At 44.8% G+C, this 21,550-nt stretch overlaps 1 protein-coding gene across 3 annotated transcripts in view; it reads left to right on the top strand.

Moving 5' to 3' along the window:
• Positions 1 to 21,550, top strand: part of LOC143961005 (adhesion G protein-coupled receptor E3-like) — a 121,841-nt gene that overhangs the window by 73,240 nt on the left and 27,051 nt on the right. For all 3 annotated transcript variants that reach the window (XM_077470108.1, XM_077470107.1, XM_077470106.1), the window contains 5 exons: positions 124 to 261; positions 7,152 to 7,223; positions 9,148 to 9,330; positions 16,355 to 16,419; positions 17,117 to 17,200. In XM_077470108.1, coding sequence (XP_077326234.1) covers positions 124 to 261; positions 7,152 to 7,223; positions 9,148 to 9,330; positions 16,355 to 16,419; positions 17,117 to 17,200 — 542 coding nt within the window. The remainder of the gene's footprint in view (positions 1 to 123; positions 262 to 7,151; positions 7,224 to 9,147; positions 9,331 to 16,354; positions 16,420 to 17,116; positions 17,201 to 21,550) is intronic.

Raw genomic sequence — 21,550 nt, 5'->3', positions numbered from 1 at the left:
AAAACTATTGAAATATGAAGGCTAGTGAGTTTCAACAAGGTGTCATGCAGAAGGGATGGTACTCTGTTTCAAATGTTTAAAGAGAAAAAACTAATTGCACTCATATATTTTGTTTTCATGCAGATAAATGCGCAAATGATACGGATTGCCCTGTAGGTGCGACTTGCCAAAGCAACAATTGTTATTGTAAAGATGATTTGTGTAATTCCAAAAGTTTATCAGTGTGCCTCAAACTGCTTAAACTAGATGAAGAATGCATAGGTAAGCATGTTACAGTATATCACATACAAAAGCTAACAGTAAATGTATATGTTGGCGAACAGTTGTCATGACTAGTCCGCTTACAACAGCCTTTCTTAATCCTATTACCATGGAGAACCCCTTAAAATAAATTTCAGGCTTAAGGATCACCTCTTATTATATCTACAGCCTGTGGCACATTCGTTTCTCATTGAGCTGTAGGTTTATTATTGAAGTAATAAATATGGAGTAACTTGTGTGGTACACAGAAGAGATTATACTTTCCAACCCCTTCCAGTCTACAAAACTGAGTCAGTGGTGCTCCAGACACAAGGAGGAAAAGAGGGATGAAAAGCCACAAGAGAGATCTCTCTAAGCATAGGATTCAGTTGTATAGTTGAGGAAAGGTCAGGGTAGGCTATGAAGAGGGTGCAGAAGATGATCACCAGCACCGTGATATAGAACACTGACACCAGCACCGTGATAGAGTGCACTGACACCAGCACTGTGATATAGAACACTGACACCAGCACTGTGATAGAGTGCACTGACACCAGCACCGTGATATAGAGCACTGACACCAGCACTGTGATAGAGTGCACTGACACCAGCACCGTGATATAGAGCACTGACACCAGCACTGTGATATAGAACACTGACACCAGCACCGTGATATAGAGCACTGACACCAGCACTGTGATATAGAGTGCACTGACACCAGCACTGTGATATAGAACACTGACACCAGCACCGTGATAGAGTGCACGGACACCAGCACCGTGATATAGAGCACTGACACCAGCACTGTGATATAGAACACTGACACCAGCACCAGGATATAGAGAATTGACACCAGCACCGTGATAGAGTGCACTGACACCAGCACCGTGATAGAGTGCACTGACACCAGCACCGTGATATAGAGCACTGACACCAGCACCATGATAGAGTGCACTGACACCAGCACCGTGATATAGAGCACTGACACCAGCACCGTGATATAGAGCACTGACACCAGCACCGTGATAGAGTGCACTGACACCAGCACCGCGATATAGAGCACTGACACCAGCACCGTGATATAGAGCACCCTATATATTGTACATCTATACCAGTCCTTACAAGGACCTTTGTGAACCGAGTAGCTAGTGATGTGCAGACTATACCTCAGTCCCTACACTGGTAAAGGACTGCTGCAGAATAGGTCAGCAGTAGTCACCAGCACCCTATATATTGTACAGCTATACCAGTCCTTACAAGGACCTTTGTGAACCGAGTAGCTAGTATTGTGCAGACTGTACCTCAGTCCCTACACTGATAAAGGACTGCTGCAGAATAGGTCAGCAGTAGTCACCAGCACCCTATATATTGTACAGCTATACCAGTCCTTACAAGGACCTTTGTGAACCGAGTAGCTAGTATTGTGCAGACTGTACCTCAGTCCCTATACCAGTGATGGCGAACCTTTTTGAGTCTGAGTGTCCAAACTGAAATAAATAAGTTGGTTTTGTGTTGTAAAGTGCTAACACGGCAATTCACGAGAGAGGGGTGCTGAAAAAAAAAAGTGGGTGTGTGAGAGATATGGGGGTGTGTGTAAGAGAGAGAGGGGGTTGTGTGTGAGAGAGAGGGGGTTGTGAGATAGGGGTTTGTGAGAGAGCGAGAGAGAGAGAGAGGACACATAGAGAGAGAAAGAGAGAGGACACATAGAGAGAGAAAGGTGACAGAGAGTGAGGGGGGACAGATAGATAGATAGAGATGGGGGCACACACAGAGAGGGGGGCAGAGAGAGAGGGGGGACAGAGAGGGCGGGGGGTGTGAGAGATGCTGAGAGAGAGAGGGGGCAGAGAGAGAGATGGGACAGAGATAAAGGGGAGGGCACAGTGAAAGAGAGAGAGGGGACAGAGAGAGAGAGAGCACACATAGAGAGAGAAAGGTGACAGAGAGTGAGGGGGGGACAGATAGATAGAGATAGGGGGCACACACAGAGAGGGGGGACACATGGGGGGCAGAGAGAGAGGGGGGACGGAGAGGCAGAGGGGAGACAGAGGGGGAGGGGTGTGAGAGATGCTGAGAGAGAGAGGGGGCAGAGAGAGAGAGAGAACACATAGAGAGAGAAAGGTGACAGAGAGTGAGGGGGGACAGATAGATAGAGATAGGCGACACACAGGGGGGCAGAGAGAGAGGGGGGCAGAAAGATGGGGGCACACAGAGGGGGAGGAGTGTGAGAGATGCTGAGAGAGAGGGGGGGCAGAGAGAGAGATATGGGACAGAGATAAAGATATGGGACAGAGATAAAGGGGAGGGCACAGAGAAAGAGGAGACAGAGAGGGGGGGCAGAGAGAGAGGGGGGACACAAAGAGAGAGAGAGAGAGGGGGACACAGAGAGAGAGAGAGGGGGGGACAGAGAGAGAGAGAGAGGGACAGAGAGAGAGAGAGAGAGAGAGGGGACAGAGAGAGGACACAGAGAGAGAGGGGGGGACACGGGGGCTGAAAAAGTGGAGAGCTGAGAGAAGGGGAGACCTCTAGCTATGTCCTTATCTGCAATCCCTGCTCTGCCTCCCTGCCCCAGTCTTCGTCTGCAGGTATTCAGTGTATAATTGTGCCCGGTACCTGTCTCCATCCCTGTTCCATCCAGCGGCTCCCTCACAGCCTGTGCCTCTCGCCTGTCCTTGTCTACTAGGCCCACAGTCAGTCTGTTCTCCGGGCCTCACTGTTGAAGGAGGTTTGAGGAGTTCAAGTTCTGGAAGGCGCCAGGGATGCTGCGCCCCTCTTCAGCCATACAATGAAGCAGTGAAGCTCTTCTCTCCCTCCCGTGCGTGCTGTCAGGCCTGTAGCCTACCACGCAGAGAATGTGGGGCCGCCCACTCACTCGTGCAGACAGTTTCCCACACCTCGCCGCTGCCTGCTTCTCTCCCTCACGCGCTCTCAGGTCTGTAGCCTTCCGCGCGGAGGCTGCGGAGCCACCCACTCACTCGTGCAGTTAATTTCCTGTACCTCGCCGCTGTTTGCTGCCATGTTCTCCCCACCGTGAACCAGGACCCTTTCGCGTGCCCACAGAGATGGCTCTGGGTGCCAGCTGTGGCACGCGTGCCATAGGTTCGCCATCACTGCCCTATACTGTTAAAGGACTGCTGCAGAATAGGTCTGCAGTAGTGCACCAGCACCCTATATATTGTACAGCTATACCAGTCCTTACAAGGACCTTTGTGAACCGAGTAGCTAGTGATGTGCAGACTGTACCTCAGTCCCTACACTGATAAAGGACTGCTGCAGAATAGGTCAGCAGTAGTCACCAGCACCCTATATATTGTACAGCTATACCAGTCCTTACAAGGTCCTTTGTGAACCGAGTAGCTAGTGATGTGCAGACTGTACCTCAGTCCCTACACTGATAAAGGACTGCTGCAGAATAGGTCAGCAGTAGTGCACCAGCACCCTATATATTGTACAGCTATACCAGTCTTTACAAGGACCTTTGTGAACCAAGTAGCTAGTGATGTGCAGACTGTACCTCAGTCCCTACACTGATAAAGGACTGCTGCAGAATAGGTCAGCAGTAGTGCACCAGCACCCTATATATTGTACAGCTATACCAGTCCTTACAAGGACCTTTGTGAACCAAGTAGCTAGTGATGTGCAGACTGTACCTCAGTCCCTACACTAATAAAAGACTGCTGCAGAATAGGTCAGCAGTAGTGCACCAGCACCCTATATATTGTACAGCTATACCAGTCCTTACAAGGACCTTTGTGAACCGAGTAGCTAGTGATGTGCAGACTGTACCTCAGTCCCTACACTGATAAAAGACTGCTGCAGAATAGGGCAGCAGTCAAGTATAATATTCTTTCTATAATAGGAAGAAAGTATATTATATGTGTACAACCCTATATACTGTACTACACCTATACCATACCAGTCCTTAAAAGGACCTTTGTGGACCTAATAGTAACATCTAGTGATTAAACTGACTGTCCCTGCTGCACTGACAAAAGACAGGCTGCTCCAATCACAAGCACAGCAGTGCCCTGAACTCTATATACTGTACACCAATACCAGTCCTTAAAAGGACCTTCATGGACCTAATAGTAACAGCTAGTAATTAAACTGACTGTCCCTGCTGCACACAGTGTCATGTCCCTCCCTGCACTGACAAAAGACAGGCTGCTGCAACAATTACTAGCACAGCAGTGCACTCAACCCTATATCCTGTACTACACCTATACCATACCAGTCCTTAAAAGGACTTTTGTGGACCTAATAGCTAGCGATTTGTGTCACTGCAGTCTCTCCCTGCTCCACACAGCAACCTCTCCCTATAATGACACAAGAAAGAATGTAAAATGGCAGCCAGATCAGGTCTATTTATAAGTTAGGGGAATGTCCAATTGTCCATGTGCTGAAATGTCTCCATTGGCTGTCCTGTACCCCATGATGGATGTGTCATCATGGGTCAAAGTTCTTTCACACTGTAAACACATAAGTCCGCCGGGCGAACATCGGCAATAGTCCGCTGAACGGGCGAATCGCGAACACACAAAATTCGCCGGGCGAACAGTTCGGCCATCCCTAATTACTACACTATATTAGTTTATATTTTACTTTTGAGCTGGCTGGTGTTGCTGGAATAAATCTCCTTAGATGGAAAGGATGGATTGAGGACCTGATAATTGTTAACTGATGCATTTATGCTGAGTCCTAGTGTGATGCAGCATATACAGTACTTTTGCTGAGTTGCCAATCCATTTATTTGGGATGCCAATACCTGTGAAATTAGAATTAGATTTTCCAGGTTGACATCATAATACACTATCTAATAATATAATGGAATAGTTGGTCAAAGTGGAACTATTTTTGTACAAATATTTGTGTTTTTTATTTTCATAAGCCCTGCAAATTTATTTTTATTGTTCATAAAAGGTATTGTATATTAGACTTTTATTGCTAGCGGCTAATACACTTTTATTAGAATATAGCGCTGACCTTATTTTAAATTAATTGGGTCTGAAAACTTGACTCCTCACATTAGCCTTTTCTCTTGTGGACTTCTAGTGACATTTTCTTTATTATTTTTATCTGAAGTCACATTTTTTTTGTTTGTAATATAATCACTGTGATATGTACTGTTTATTCGTGAGTATTATTATTATTATTATAATACAGGATTTATATTGTGCCAACAGGTTGTGCAGGGCTTAACAAAATGAAGGCAGACATTACAGTTACTTTACAATTTAGTACAAGAGGAATCAGAGGGCCCTGCTCGTTAGAGCTTACAATCTAAAAAGGGAGGCTCAATTGATAAAAAAGGGAGGGATGGGGGATGAGCTGATGGAGGAAGTAAAACAGTGTATTAAATTATAAGCATGATAGGCTTCTTTAACCTGCCTGGCGGTATGATTATTTCAGATTTTTGGTGCTGAAAGCGGTACAATTATTTTGCATGGAAATTTGGCGTTTTATGTTGTAGTCCTGTAATTCTTAGTAATAACTCACTTAACTCACTTAAATCTGTCCAAACCAGAGTCTAGTAGACATTTCGGGTATGATAAAGTTTGAAAAACGAAATCATAAATTATAATATAATAACTATAGATAATTATACCAAATAATAATATAATAATAATTAAAAAAATTCAATAATGTAATCAAATCAAAAGCACTGAAATTTACTCAGTTGCAGAATTGTCGCTGTCATTACTTTCAGTGTTTGATGACGGCTCTCCCCACAAAACTCTATCGCTCAATTGTGCGAGTGACTCTAATTTACTACTTTTCATATAAAGGGATGATTTTGGTTGCTATGGACAATCTCCAGTTTCCAGGCAGAAATAACAGTTTTTATAATATAAAACTACATGCAGGGCACAGGACAAACCACTAGGGACAAAAGGGATGTGAAGTAATTTCATCCAGTAATGTAATCTGTAAGATTACATTATACTGTATGTTTAGTGTGTGTTTCACTTTTTGAATTTGGCACCGTTCTCCATCCTCGTACGTCACAACACTCGCAGGGAACGGAGCCCGGCCCAGTGATGAATCGAGCGGAGGACGAGCCTCTCACACTGCGGGGGGACATCGCAGGAACCAGGGGACAAGGTAAGTAAGCTCTTCCTGGATCCTGCGATGCGATTCCGAGTCTGGCTCGGGATTACCGCTTTTGGTTCTGAAATTTCACCCCGAGCCAGACTCAGGAATATCGTCAAGGGAGGTTAAAGAGAAGGGTTTTCAGGAATCGTCTAAAGATGGATAGATTAGGGGACAGTCAGGTTTATTGGGGTAGGGAGTTCCAAAGGATGGGTGAAGCTCTGGAGATATCCTGGAGGCGATAATGGGAGGAGTGCAATGCAAGCAACAACCAGAGAGTGAATTAGAAGCTTGGTGGTGTCATTAGTTAAAAAGGGGCGTATCTATGATACTTGTTACTACAAATGTATGAAGCAATTATTATTTTTTCCCATAATGGTGAAACAACTTTTCTTCAGGTAAGCGCTACACTGTTGGATTTATGTTCAGTGCCTGGTATCGAGGCATGGTGCATAGCTACTGTTTATGAACTATTTCACCTCAAGCACAGATTTTATCACTTTTTTTTACTTCACCATTCTACTTACAAATTAAATAAAAATCAGACAGGGGTTGTAGCCTTCCTCCTGTTGAAGATAAACATTTTTATTTCTGTCTGTCTGAATTCCCCATACTTCCTATCTGATAAATGTTACCAGGATAGGTAGTGAGGATACATCTCTCTAATGAAACTTTGGATAACAGTAAAAACCTGACAGGGCTTCTAATCTTTTCACACTCCTTCTAAAACTAAGAAAAAAGTTTTATCTGGGGATACACTTCAAGTCCTCACTTTGTTATCTTTCGTTTATATTACCCAAATTAATATAAGTCTTTCTTTTTAGATTTAACTATCACCACTAAACAGCCAACAGAGGGAACCCCATTGGTCACAAACGAACCAACAACACAGTTAGGTGAGCAGTTCTTAGAAATAAGGTTTACCTATTTTTCATTGGGGTGTTCCAAGTAAGGCACTGTAATAGATGCACCAAAACCCGTATGTGCCAAGTATACTGATCTCTACACTTGACTGGGTTCACACTGCAGCACGAATCGGCTCACAGCAGGGGGTCCAGTGCGCCCCCATTCAACGTTTCAGGTCTGATTTCAGCATTGTTTGTTTTCATCATTTTTGTTTTTTTCCCCAAGTCACATAAAACAAATGCACATGCACTTTCACTTGATGAATTGCTATGTTAATGTTTATAAATATATCCTAATATGTATGACAGACCCAACCAGGGACAGGAACTTTTGGAGGGGACAAGGGGCAAGCCGCCTACCCACTGATTATGGCCCATGTAGAGAGCAGATCATTCTCTAACGATGGACAATGTGATGAACACTGGGAGTGAGGCTTGGATTAATTCTCTGATAAGGACAATAAAGCATCCCTTGTTCAGTGGATGGAAAGATGTAATATTAATATTGTACAGGTTAAAGGTCAGAGGGAATATGGAGGCCCTGCTGCAGACTGGGTTGGAGAAAACCCTCGACTTGGGACAGAAATATTTGTCAACAATATCCCTCAAGAGATCTATGAAGATAAATTAATTCCCCTGTATCAGACTGGTGGAGCAGTGTTTGCCTTCTGATGACAGATTACACAAGTTTTTGTCTTTCCCATTGTGAACCTCCTAGGTGCGAATTCCTATTGTTAATTAAGTCACCTAATGTTTCTGTCTGTTGACTAATTTGGCTACCTCTTTGAGGTTCCCATGATGTGATTAGCCTTGTGTCAACTCTACCTCGTTATCTAACCATTGTGGGATGGTTATGTGCTCATGCTTATGATAATGTGTAATGCACTTTGTGTACCCAGGCTGGCAGACTGGGCTGGACAGTCTGAGCTGGGTGGGATCTCTGGTAAATCAAAGCATTGTCTGAGTGGGAACTGTGTCACCTACAGGCATACCCCACTTTTAAGTACACATTGGGGTTTATTTACTGAAGCTGGAAAGTGCAAAATCAGACTCACTTCTGCATAGAAACCAATGAGCTTCTAACCCCAGCGTGTTCAATTAAGCTTTGTAATAAAACCTGGAAGCTCATTGGTTTCTATGCAGACGTGAGCCTGATTTTGCACTTTCCAGCTTTAGTAAATAAACCCCATTGTGTACTTGGGGTGGGGTGGGGGGTGGGGTATGCCTGTACAGTGCCTTGAAAAAGTGTGATGTGCTAGTTTTAAGGCCCTTTCATAATACAGCTATGGGGCCAAAAAATGTGCAATCCTGCCCCAAATACACTTCTGTGGGGCACATAGGGGTTTATTTACTAAAGTGGGGGGTGAAAAATCAGGATCACGTCTGCATAGAAACAAATCAGCTTCCAGGTTTTATTGCAAAAGCTTAATTGGTCAAGCTGAGCAAAGAAGCTGATGGTTTCTGTGCAGATGAGAGCCTGATTTTGCACTCTTAAGCTTTAGTAAATAAACCCCATAGTGTCTAAAAATTGTGGCAAAAATATCCCCTCCCTCCCCCTCTGTTTGAAAAACTCATAGAAAGTAATACTGTATATAAGGACATAGAAAGAAGCTTGTGTATCTAAATTTCAGCTTGAGAGACAATAAGGAAACTCTGGAAATCATGTAAAAATAAACCAAACACGCCACCTGCTGACTGCATATGAAATTACAAAATAGTAATTTAAAATATTTCTTAGTTACCTGCCTGATAACCAAATTTAAATGTTATATTTTGCCCTGCTCATAATTAATAAAGGGAATATATACAAAACCACTACATGGTCTTTTTAAAAGTTCATAATATGGATAACTTGCATCAATAGACCTTTTAATTGCAATTCTCAAATGACTAGTAAAAAACCTTTGTTCATCAGGCCCAACCCTCACCTCTGCGCAAACAACACAAACGACACCAAGCGTAGAGATGAAAACAACACAAACGACACCAAGCGTAGAGATGAAAACAACAGCAGTCTTTACATCAAGGTCATCAACTTTACATGTCACTTCTCAAAAACCCTCAACGTCCCCACAGCAGCCACAGACAACACAGACAGGTGAGCAGTTCATTACCTCTTCTTCTGTAATATGCCATGGTGGTAGCTCAAAGTATAACGCCATCATTATCCTTTATTTCCATTACATTAAATATGTAGAGTAAGTCTTGGGAAGCAACAAGACAGTAGAACCAGTCAAATTTTGATGACGGGGCTAAAGCAAATCAAAAAGCCCTTTATCAAGACAAGGTGAAGTACAGCATTAACTTCTTAAAGCACATTTACACCTAAGAACCAAAATGTATTGTACTGCAGCTCACCATTGTTTAGATGTTCTGGCTGTATTAATTTCTCTCAAAGCCAGAGGGAATTCTCTCTTGGACAGTTGTCATCAGCACAGGCATATCTACAGACATATTTCCCTACTCCTTTTTTTGTGACAACTGGAAAATGTGTCAGGTGAGAGTCCTGATCTCAACCCGATAGAACACCTTTGGGGTGAATTGAAGCGGAGACTGTGAGTCAGGCCTTCTCGACCAACATCAGTGCCTGACCTCACAAATGCACTTCTGGAAGAATGGTCAAACATTCCCATAGACACACTCCTAAACCTTGTGGACAGCCTTTCTAGAAGAGTTGATGCTGGTATAGCTGCAAAGGGCGGGGCCAACTCAATCTTGAACCCTACGGACTAAGACTGGGATGCCATTAAAGCTCATGTGCGTGTGAAGGCAGCTGTCCCAATACTTTTGCCAATATAGTGTATTTTGCTGCACATGCTACTGTAAATTCTAAAAATGTATTTTTATTATTTCCTGCTTTCAATTAAATTATATCTGGTGATGCTACTACCAAGGTGTATCTCCTGCCACTTCCTTTCCTAGGGTGACAATGCTTACTCAAATCAACTGTGGCATTGTCATGCTCTCAAGTTATACTGCAAACAGTTGTGCCAATGTGCAGTGGGATGTTGCAGTGCAGGCCCCGCTGTAAAATGGTGATGTTCATTACCTGCTTGATTGCACTTGTTCCTAGGAAGGCAACACATGAACAAAGAAAGGGAAAGCTGTATTTTTTAACACACCCCCTAAGGAAACGTTGGTTTAATGGACCCTCTGAATTTTGTTTCCTTCTCATGTTAGCCCATACTGGTCTGGCACACCTCTCAATAGAATGGACAACACCAGATTAGATAAACACTCTTTGTATTAGAAATAAATCAGTCAAGTAAGGCAAGATGACACAATCTGTGACCAGAATGAGATAATGCCAATTCCTATACAGAGTACTTCTATACCAAATTTGTATGCGGGGATTAGTGCCAAAAATAACTGGGCTCAGGTTTTACTACTCAGCTTAACCTATAACAGAGTCACCTATAGTGTGTCATAAGAACAGCCTGAACACGGATAGTATAAACCCCTGGAAGCTATGCTGCTTTCAGGCCCTGGAGTGACTCTGCTAGATCCAAGTCTGCCACCAGGATTTCACTATTCCAGGAAGGTAGAAATTGACAAAATCTATACAAAATACTATGAGTCAGAATGGGATAGTTTGAAAAAAAGAGTAGTTATTTCTGCCGGCTTTCTTGGGTGCACTGATGGTCATATTGGGTGGCTTCTGGCTGCTTCCAGTTCCGGAGGGCATCATTTTGAGGAGGGGCTTTGGTAGAAATAACTTGCAGAAAATGTTGAAACAATAGTGAAAAAAGCAAGTTTGATGAAAAGTTAAAGTGGTTATGGGTCAATGGGAAAAATCCTGGATAGGTGGTATGGCAATGCTCATTGGTTTGCTAGGTGAGCGAGACTGTGGTGGTGATTTCCGAAAGCCGCGTGCCATCACTAGAGGTGCACGGCGAGGCGTAATGCACATTTCAATATTTACGAAATGGTGCTCCAGTAACAGAGCACAAATCCCCCATTTACTATAGCGATCTCAGCGATTGGGAGAATGCAATCTGTGCACCACTATGGACATGGCGCACGACATCTCCAAATCAATATTGACAGAAGATAAAGGTGCCAATATTATGGGGTGACGTGAGGAAGTTTAGTAACAACTGCCCAAGTAACAAGTATGCCCAAAATAGAATGAGAAAGTAACTTTTTCAGAGAAAGCCTGCCGCAAGTACATTTTGCGTGAAATCAATCTAAGCAGTGCGCATGCGCAAGCGGCTGTTGTGCTCATTCACATGCGCTTGTTCACTGCGTGGCTAAAATCTTAGTAAATGTTAAACAACGTACATGCAATTGCATGGGTTGAATGGGCACACCTCTAAACTTGACATTTTTTTAACGCTAGTTCACCTTGTATGTATTTTTTTAAAGAAAATTTGAACACAGGTCATGTTAGCATGCTACGTTGCCAACATGTGACATGCACGTTGTTAAAATTATGTAAAAAGACTCTCGCTCCACTAGCTCCTTCTAAAAGGGCATTTAACTTTCCCCCTCTAATGCATATGATTTCCTTGGGCTAGCTTTTGCTTTTAAAGGGAAACTCCACACTCCATTCTCCAATGCTCTTGTCTCCCCCCTCTAATCCCTTGGATTTCCATGGGCTAACTTTTGCTTTTAAAGGGGAACTCCACACTCCATTCTACAATGCTCTTGTTTCCCCCCTCTAAGCCCTTGGATTTTCATGGGCTAACTTTTGCTTTTAAAGGGGAACTCCACACTCCACTCTATTCTCAAAAGGCTGTGAGTTGCCTTGACCAATCCAAACCACATCCTTTTTCAGAGCATACAACAAGGCCAGCTAGGAAAGGGGCGAGGAAAGCGATCACCCAACCCCCTCCTGAACCATTTAAGGCCAAATGCACTCAACATAGCTGGCTGCTCTTGGGACATGTTGGGCTCAGCCCAATACCAACCACAAAGCACCTTGTACCCACTAGTTTAAAGGGGTTTTCCACATTCCATAAAGTCCCCTGTCTGCAGCCCCCCCACAACCCCAGCCTAGGGTTGTGTGGAAGAGGCCCTTGTCCCCCTGAATATGGGAACAAGGTGGTTGACTTTTGGGGTGCCCGAGCCCCTCCTGCCCCCAAGCATCCACTCCCCTTTCATGGGCTGGCTTGTTGTGTGTTTGGCTAGGGGATTGTTAGTGTGTGGGAGGGGCACAATTTTTTTGGGTTTGGGGTGGTATTTTTCACGTGGGGTTTAAGTAACTTTAAAAGGGGAAAATTGCACTGTTCACATGTAACTGGTGTATATCATGTATGCAAGTGCATGTGCACCGGGGAAAAGTGAGTGAAATCAATATTAACTAAAACGCAATCAGGGCATATACAGATAAGTATATATATACCGCACTATCTATAAAGTGCAATCTGCATATAAATAAACAATTCATTATATATAAAAAATAATATAAAGTGACCAATAATGTACCAAAAGCATCATAGAACACAAACGTGTCATATAAAGTCCCAAAAGTCCCAAGTGGCAAACTTCAAAAAATAGTAATAATTAATTATGAGTCCTGAACAGTAAAAACACAGTCTAGTGTATTCTGTGCAAAAACACACAGTCTGTGAGTAATCTGTGCAAAAACCAGCAGAAAAAAGGTGACTATTCAGTGCTCCCCTCTTTAATAAGCTTCTCCCTCTTGTGTTTGTACTCACCAGAGCACCTCACCCCTCCAGGGGTAACAGGCGTAACAACAGTATCCAAATGCTGCCGTCCACATTCACCATGATCTCCCTCTGATCTGGATGGCTGTAGACCTACATGAGGGTACTGACCACCCTCCGGTCCCGGGTTTCAGTCGGGTGTTCCAGTTCCCAGATCGTCTTTTCCCCCCTTCAAGTTTCCAGCTGTTATTACCAGAGAGACTCCAGTGTGGCGTCTCCCCCTCCTCCAATTCCCAACCACCGATCTGGAGGAGGGGGAAGACGCCGGAGGACGGGGATATTTTTCACTGAAATATTTTTGTTGTCAATCTGTGTTGTTTGTAGGCTGTTAGTTTCACTTTTATTTAATTGTCTGCTGCATTATTTAGCAAAAGCTTCCTCAAGCTTTTGTGACTACTAAATGTTTAAATCCTTAAGAGACTGTCCGTTTGTGGGCGCAGTCCTTTTAACTCCTGTTAATTTCCTCTGAAAAACAGTCAGACCTCAAAACCATATTCTGTTAGTGTCTCAAATTAACATACATGTGTTTTTTGCTTTCCTTGCTCTTTTCCAAGTCCTGTTTTATTGACCAATAAAATTTGTAGCAAATTTTTATGTTTTATGTGTTTTGTTAATAAATTGTTTTGCAGATGCATGCCCAATCCAAGTAATGCATTTTACACTCTTCCCCCCCCCCCCCCCCAAACAATTTCCATGCAACATATGCATGCGTATGCTGCCATGGATAGGCACCAGGAAAGGGAAATTACAGAGAGGTAAATATTCAGTTTTCCATTTTAGCGATGTGGTTCTCAGCCTCAGACCTCAAGTACCCCCGTCTGGACATGTTTTGTGAATTTATCTTAGCTAAATAGCTGTCTAAATACCAAACCATTGACTCTGATTTAAAGCACCTGTGCAAGATGAAGGAAAACCTGCAAACATGACCTGTTGGGGGTACTTGAAGACATGGTTGAGAACCACTGATTTTGAGCACTGAGCTAAAATCTAGCTCAAGACGATCCTATATTAGTTGTGGGCATTTGAGGAAAACCAAGTGAGTGTTAGAACCCCTGTTGTCTTTTTTAGATTGGGGTTTGTGTCCCTTTTCTGAAAATTGGCTTCACTTCCTGTCACATAGCGAAACAGAAAGTGAAAGTAAAACCCTACCAATGTCTTTCCTTGGGGACACACAGGTCAAGCTAATTAGTGTCCCCATTAGGCAAATTGCAATCGCTGTAAATCTGAGGGGAAGCACTGCTGATTTTATCATCCAATCATGTAGAAGCAAACAGTTTTTTTTATTATACTTGCATATCCCCCTCGGATCTCCAGCAACTGCACTTCCAAGTGCATTTGTAGTGCAAAGTGGATTTGCCTTTAGTAAATAAACCCCAAGATACCTAATAATTTGGGGTGTACAGAGCAAAATGCTAGAGTGCAATTTCCCTAATGGGCAAACTATTTAGATTGACCTTTGTGTCCCCAAGGAAAGACATTGGTAGGGTTTTACCCTCACTTCCTGTTTGGCTATGTGACAGGAAGTGAATAAATTTGAAGGAGAAACTGGCAAAATTTGGGAGGTGTCTTCATCCTATCAGGGGTGCAGACATCCCCAAAAACTGACAAGACTTCTCATTCCTCTGCACTCTATCCCCAAGCAAAAATAAGAAAGGATTTCATTTAGTTTAACTTTGCAAAGACACATTCCTAAGTTCAACTGTGATGCATGTCAATGGCCCATTTAGACCTTGTTTAATAGAAAACACCAGTTGCTTTTCACTATAAACATTTGTTAGTCCAGTCCTGGAAATCTGCATCCACTTTACTATTAATTTCCATAAAAATTGGGTACATACCTCTGCGCACACAACAGTTGCGCATCTCACATACACAACGGTCACGCACCTAGATGCATTTGGCGCATCTAGCTGCGTGACCGCTGTGTATGTGAGATGTGCAACTGCTGTGTGCACGGAGGTATGTACCCGCGTTGCATATCTGGTTCCCGGAAGTGGGGGCCAGCACACAGGAATGACATCACGCCCCTCCAGGAAGTTGCTTGTACTGCTGCTAATTTCTTCCCACCACCATGTCCCACTCACTGGTCTCAGAGGAAGAGATGATCCTCATTTGCAAATTAAGATAATTTTTGATTTATTTTTACATGGGGTGGTGTTAATGTGTGTATGTCTAAATTATTTTGCCTCAAAACACCCACCTACTTCCTGTGTACATATTCACTTCAGGGCCAATGTATATTGCTTCCTGCATCAGTGCGTACACCTACTAGTTGCCTAACTAGACACATCCAGTGAGATGAAATTAACCAGTTATACTGGACGATCGCTATTATCAATGAGAAAACCGCAGTTACCTTAGCGCCAGTTGCAGTTTACATATGCGGGTATTTATTATCGTTATTTGCGCTTAGTAAATCACCCCCAATATCTAAGGAACCGAAGGGCAAACTGCATTGGGCTAAAGTTTCAGTTTCGCTGTAGAGCATGTTTACTGGGTTGACAATCCTCTCACCAATCCTCAACTTCAGCTGTGGATGCTGACGGCGGAGGAGCCCCTCAAGGATCGATGGTTTGAGCACCAGTAAACCTGAACTGTACTGCTCGAGATTTATTGTCCTTAAAGGGTTCCTGTGCCAGCACCTGGCTATGTAGATATGATCTTGTTTTACTTCAAAATATCTGCTGTACTTACCTCCACTCCAGCAATGTGACATCAGCAAGCAAGGGCGGACTGACAACTCATGGGGCCCCTGGGCAATAGGATATTATGGGGCCCCCGGGCAAAAGGAAAAGATTATGGGGCCCCTGGGCAATAGGAGATTATGGGGGGCTCCCAAGCAATAGGAGATTATGGGGGGCTCCCAGGCAATAGGAGATTATGGGGCCCCCAGACAATAGATTATGGGGCCACACAGTATATACACACACAAACATACAGTATACACGCACACAATATACACACAAAGTATACACAGAATATACATAACACAATGAAAAGGTACTGGATAGGTCAGGGCAGCTATAATCTTGGGATTTTTTTTACAGATTTTTACATACTGTCCCTGGTTTTATTGAGGCTGGCAACCCTGATGGGGCCCCTTAGTGGCATGGGGCCCTCGGGCAGTGCCCGAGTGCCCCAATGGTCAGTCCGCCCCTGTCAGCAAGCTTCTTTTGCAGCTGACATCTTTGCCCAGTCTTCTAGGTTCGATGGCTTTGGCCAATTTGATGAACCACTGTGGGGTGACATAACTCCTTTGTTCATTTAGCAGAAGAGGATGTGGCAGACGGAAGATGAGCTTTTACTGCAGAAGAAACATACAGAACCTCTTCTGCAATAAAAGCTTACCTGTCAGCAATTTTTCTCAGTACGGCTATAGTTCCACACTAAAAGGTATGAAGTACTCTTTTGGGAGAGTTTAGCTCACCTTTAGATTCTCTTTTATTTTCTCAGATTACAAGGGATGCCATTCACAGAATAGCAATGAGCTAGAGGAATGTAAGAAGTCCATGAACCAGGTGTGTATTGATTCTGAATGAAACTGTAAGGCTAAGTTAATATTTATGTGATGCAATAACATGCAAAATTGTGCGCGTTCCCGAAACACACAAAAATGCACATCTCTTTTCCACTTGGCGGTGTGATTAATTCTTGCACGCCAGCAGACATGGCGGAGAAATTCATTTTTAATGGCACCCCAGGCACACCTTGCTAACTTGTGAGCAAAAATCACACTCCAAAACGTAACAAAGTACCCATGTGTTTTGGTGTGGGTTGAATTAAAAAACAGTGCTTGCACCTCTTTGGTGCAATTTTTTAAATAAATGGGCTGCCCTGAACTCCTAGCACCAAAATGCAAATGCACCATCACATCTGCATAAGTGTGAATGAAGCCTAAGATGACCATGGGCCATTCTGGTGCAGTGCCTTAAGTCTTTTGTGATTTGTGATGCTGGATTCATATGGAGTATTCATTGGTTTCCTCCAACCCAAAAAACGTAACGGTGGGTTTCTGAAACACTAAGAAGGTGAATGCGTGTGTATGACTGCTGGATGGAAGATAAATAAAACAATACACTATATGCTTATTTCCCATTCAGATGTAAAGCCACCCATGCCCACTTTATACTCGTTTTATACTTACCATTCCTTGCTTCATTACGACCACCAAGATATGTGATAATATGACATTTATGTTTTTTTTTTTTACTATAGAATGCATTTTGCAATTTGTTGAGGCAAAATGCACGTATTCAAGAAAATTCATGTCAAAGAAATGACACTAATATTACTGTGCAGGTAAGAAAATAAAATTTTGGCCGTAATAGTCATAAAGTATATTGAAAGTCAAACATTGACAACAGATCTAATGTTATCTTTAAGTTTGCTTTATCACACTAAAATGTTTATCATGTTAAAAACATCACCATAAACTTATTCAGTATTGAATTGCAGATAATGCACACTGGATGAAGCACACATCAGAAAGGGAAGGGACTGTAAAGACTGAGTGGACCAGGAGCTCAGTATTCAATTGTAAAGCACAGGAGGAAGTGCTTTACCAGTGACCATAGTGCATACCTCCCAACTTTTGAACTTCAGAATGAGGGACACTCAAAAAGAATGAAGAAATTCCATTACAAATGGTTTTGCACGAACTATGGAAGTGTGTGTTATACAAAGTGCAGAAAGATTCTGGAGTCCATTACGCACAGTTCAGGAATGCGTTACATGCAGATTGAAGGGCTCAGGAATGCGCTATGTACAGAGTAAAGAGGTCAGGAGTACACTATGCATACAATGCAGAGATCATGAGTTGTGCGCTAGGTACACAATGCAGATATTAGAAGTGCACTATGTACATGGTGGAAGGATCAGGAGGGCACTGCGTACACAATGCAGAGATAAGGAGGGCACTGTGTACACAGTGGAGGGATCAGGAGGGCACTGTGTACACAGTGGAGGGATAAGGAGGGCACCGCGTAGACAATGAAGAGATCAGGAGGGCACTGCGTACACAGTGGAGGGATCAGGAGGGCACTGCGTACACAATGAAGAGATCAGGGAGATCAGGAGGGCACTGCGTACACAGTGGAGGGATCAGGAGGACACCGCGTACACAGGGGAGGGATCAGGAGGGCACTGCGTACACAGTGGAGGGATCAGGAGGGCACTGCGTACACAATGAAGAGATCAGGAGGGCACTGTGTACACAGTGGAGGGATCAGGAGGGCACTGCGTACACAATGAAGAGATCAGGAGGGCACTGCGTACACAGTGGAGGGATCAGGAGAGCACTGTGTACACAGTGGAGGGATCAGGAGGGCACTATGTACACAGGGGAGGGATCAAGAGGGCACTATGTACACAGGGGAGGGATCAGGCATGCACTACGTACACAGGGGAGTAATCAGGCTTGTACTACGTACACAGGGAAGGGATCAGGCGTGCACTACGTACACAGGGGAGGGATCAGTCGTGCACTATGTATATAGGGGAGGGACAAGACGTGCACTACGTACACAGGGGAGGGATCAGGCATGCACTACGTACACAGGGGAGGGATCAGGCGTGCACTACGTACACAGAGGAGGGATCAGGAGGGCACTATGTACACAGGGGTAGGTTTAGGAGGGCACGATGTACACAGAGAAGGGATCAGGAGGGCATGATGTACACAGGGGAGGGACCAGGCGTGCACTACGTACACAGGGGAGGGATCAGGCGCGCACTGCATACACAGGGGAGGAATCAGGCATGCACTACATACACAGGGGAGGGATCAGGCATCCATTACGTACACAGGGGAGGGATCAAGAGGGCACTACGTACACAGGGAAAGGATCGGGAGGGCAATACGTACACAGGGGAGGGCTCAGGCGTGCACTACGTACACAGGGAAGGGATCAGGCGTGCACTATGTACACAGGGGAGGAATCAGGCGTGCACTACATACACAGGGAGGGATCAGGCGTGCATTATGTACACAGGGGAGGGATCAAGTGTACACTACGTACACAGGAGAGGGATCAGGCGTACACAGGAGAGGGATCAGGCGTGCACTATGTATACAAGGGAGGGATCAGGCGTGCACTACGTACACAGGGGAGGGAACAGGCGTGCACTATGTGCACTACGTACACAGGAGAGGGATCAGGCGTGCACTATGTATACAAGGGAGGGATCAGGCATGCACTACGTACACAGGGGAGGGATCAGGCGGACAATACGTACACAGGGGAAGGAACAGGAGGGCAATATGTACACAGGGGAGGGATCAGGAGGGCAATACATACACAGGGGAGGGATCAGGAGGGCACTACGTACACAGAGGAGGGATCAGGTGTGCACTACGTACACAGGGGAGGGATCAGACATGCATTTCGTACACACGAGAGGGATCAGGAGGGGAAATACGTACACAGGGGAGGGATCAGGTGTGCACTACGTACAAAGGGGAGGGATCAGGAGAGCACTACGTACACAGGAGAGGGATCAGGAGGGCACTACATACACAGGGGAGGGTTCAGGAGAGCACGATGTACACAGAGGAGGGATCAGGAGGGCACGATGTACACAGGGGAGGGATCAATAGGGCACTACGTACACAGGGGAGGGATCGGGAGGGCAATACGTACACAGAGGAGGGATCAGGAGGGCACGATGTACACAGGGGAGGGATCAATAGGGCACTACGTACACAGGGGAGGGATCAGGTGTGCACTACGTACACAGGAGAGGGATCAGGTGTGCACTGTGTACACAGGGGAGAGGTCAGGGGGGCACTACGTACACAGAGGAGGGATCAGGAGGGCACGATATACACAGGGGAGGGATCAGGAGGGCACTACGTACACAGGGTAGGGATTAGGCGTGCACTACCTACACAGGGGAGAGATTAGGCGTGTACTACATACACAGGGGAGGGATCAGGCGTGCACTATGTATACAGGGGAGGGATCAGGCGTGCACTATGTATACAGGGGAGGGATCAGGCGTGCACTATGTATACAGGGGAGGGATCAGGCGTGCACTACGTACACAGGGAAGGAATCAGGCGTGCACTACGTACACAGGGGAGAGATCAGGAGGACACTATGTACACAAGGGAGGGATCAGGCTTGTACTACGTACACAGGGGAGGGATCAGGCGTGCACTATGTACACAGGGGAGGGATTAGGAGGACACTATGTACACAAGGGAGGGATCAGGAGAGTACTACATTCAAGAGCCCTTGTTACTAAAGTGTGGTAAGCATAGGTTTAGTAGAATGCCACCAGACAATATCTTGTCATTTTCAATACATTCTTTTGCCTTGTACACACGGTCTGACATTCCGACCACAAAATCCGTCTGATTTTTTCCGAAGGATTTAGTCTGAAACTTGTGTTGCATACACTCAGGGTCGGACAATGTTTTTCGGAAAATCCGATCATTCAGAACGTGGTAACGTTCGTTGTGTACGACGGGACTACATAGAGTCTAGTAGCCAATAGGATTGGTCTCGTAATTTGTTCTGAGTATATACGTGGCACTTTGTCCGATCGGAATTCTCTACAAATGAGCGGAAAAAGTCTGATCGGATTTTTTTGTCTGAAAATTTTAGATCCTGCTTTCAAATTTTTTTCGTCTAAATTTCCGACTGAAAAAGTCCACACACGATGGGATTTTCCAACAATATAATCCGATCAGACCTTTTCCATCTGAATTTCCGACTGTGTGTACAGGGCATTCTTTTATTATGACACCAGCAACATTTATGTTAAAGATGATGGATGGATGGACAGAACACTCAGACATCACAGATTATTTTCTCCCTATGAGAGTCACTGTAAGTACCATACGACTTGTGCTGGCAGAGAGGAATTCAGTCTGTCTGTGTTCTGTTTGCCCCACAGACAATCTTTATCACAGGTCTTGCTGGGGTCAGTATACGAGCCTGGAGGGATTGGTTGAACGATTTTGTTCTCTGGAGCTCCATGCTCGCAGCAATGCAGGGTAATACAACTCACTGTGTCAGTGCTGGGCCTGAGGAATCTGTCTGCTTCTTATGCCGCGTACACACGATCAAACAATCGGGTGGAAAAGTCCGGCAAACTCAAGTCCGCCGGACAATCCCCCCGTGTGTAGCCTCCGGCAGACTTTTTTGACCCGAAAGTACGGCGGACTTAGAAAGTAGTTTTGCACTTCAATCTTCCCGCCGGACTCACATTTCGGCGGACAATCCGGCCGTGCGTATGCCAGTCCGCCGTACTTTTGAAATGAACAGACTTTTCCCGCCCAGAGAAAAGTCCGCTCATTTCGAGCGGGTCTCCAGGTAGGCGGGGCCCACGAAGGAGACGTCACTGGCCCCGCCACCTGGTATGAACTTAAAGGGGAACCCCAACGCCGAAAAAGTCAGCATGGGGGTCCCCCCAGGTCCACATCAGACCCTTGTCCAAGCACGCTACCCGGCTGGCCAGGAAAGGGGGGGACGAGCGAGCGCCACCCCCCCCCCCTGAAGAACAAACAGTCCACATGTGTAATTCTCCTGCTTCCGCCAACAGGAAACTTTATTCAGAGAAAAGAGTTTACCATAGAGCAGCTACAAACTTCTGGCTGAAGAATAAATCTCTACTGAATAGTGAATACTGTGATGTAGTTGTACA

This window comes from Lithobates pipiens, unplaced genomic scaffold (genome assembly GCF_037356315.1).
Source record: "Lithobates pipiens isolate NorthernLeopardFrog02 unplaced genomic scaffold, aLitPip1_a1.2 Scaffold_8, whole genome shotgun sequence".
NCBI classification, from domain to species: Eukaryota; Metazoa; Chordata; class Amphibia; order Anura; family Ranidae; genus Lithobates; species Lithobates pipiens.
Note: the sequence above shows the minus strand (reverse complement) of the source record. Positions and strands in the feature narration are given on the sequence as shown.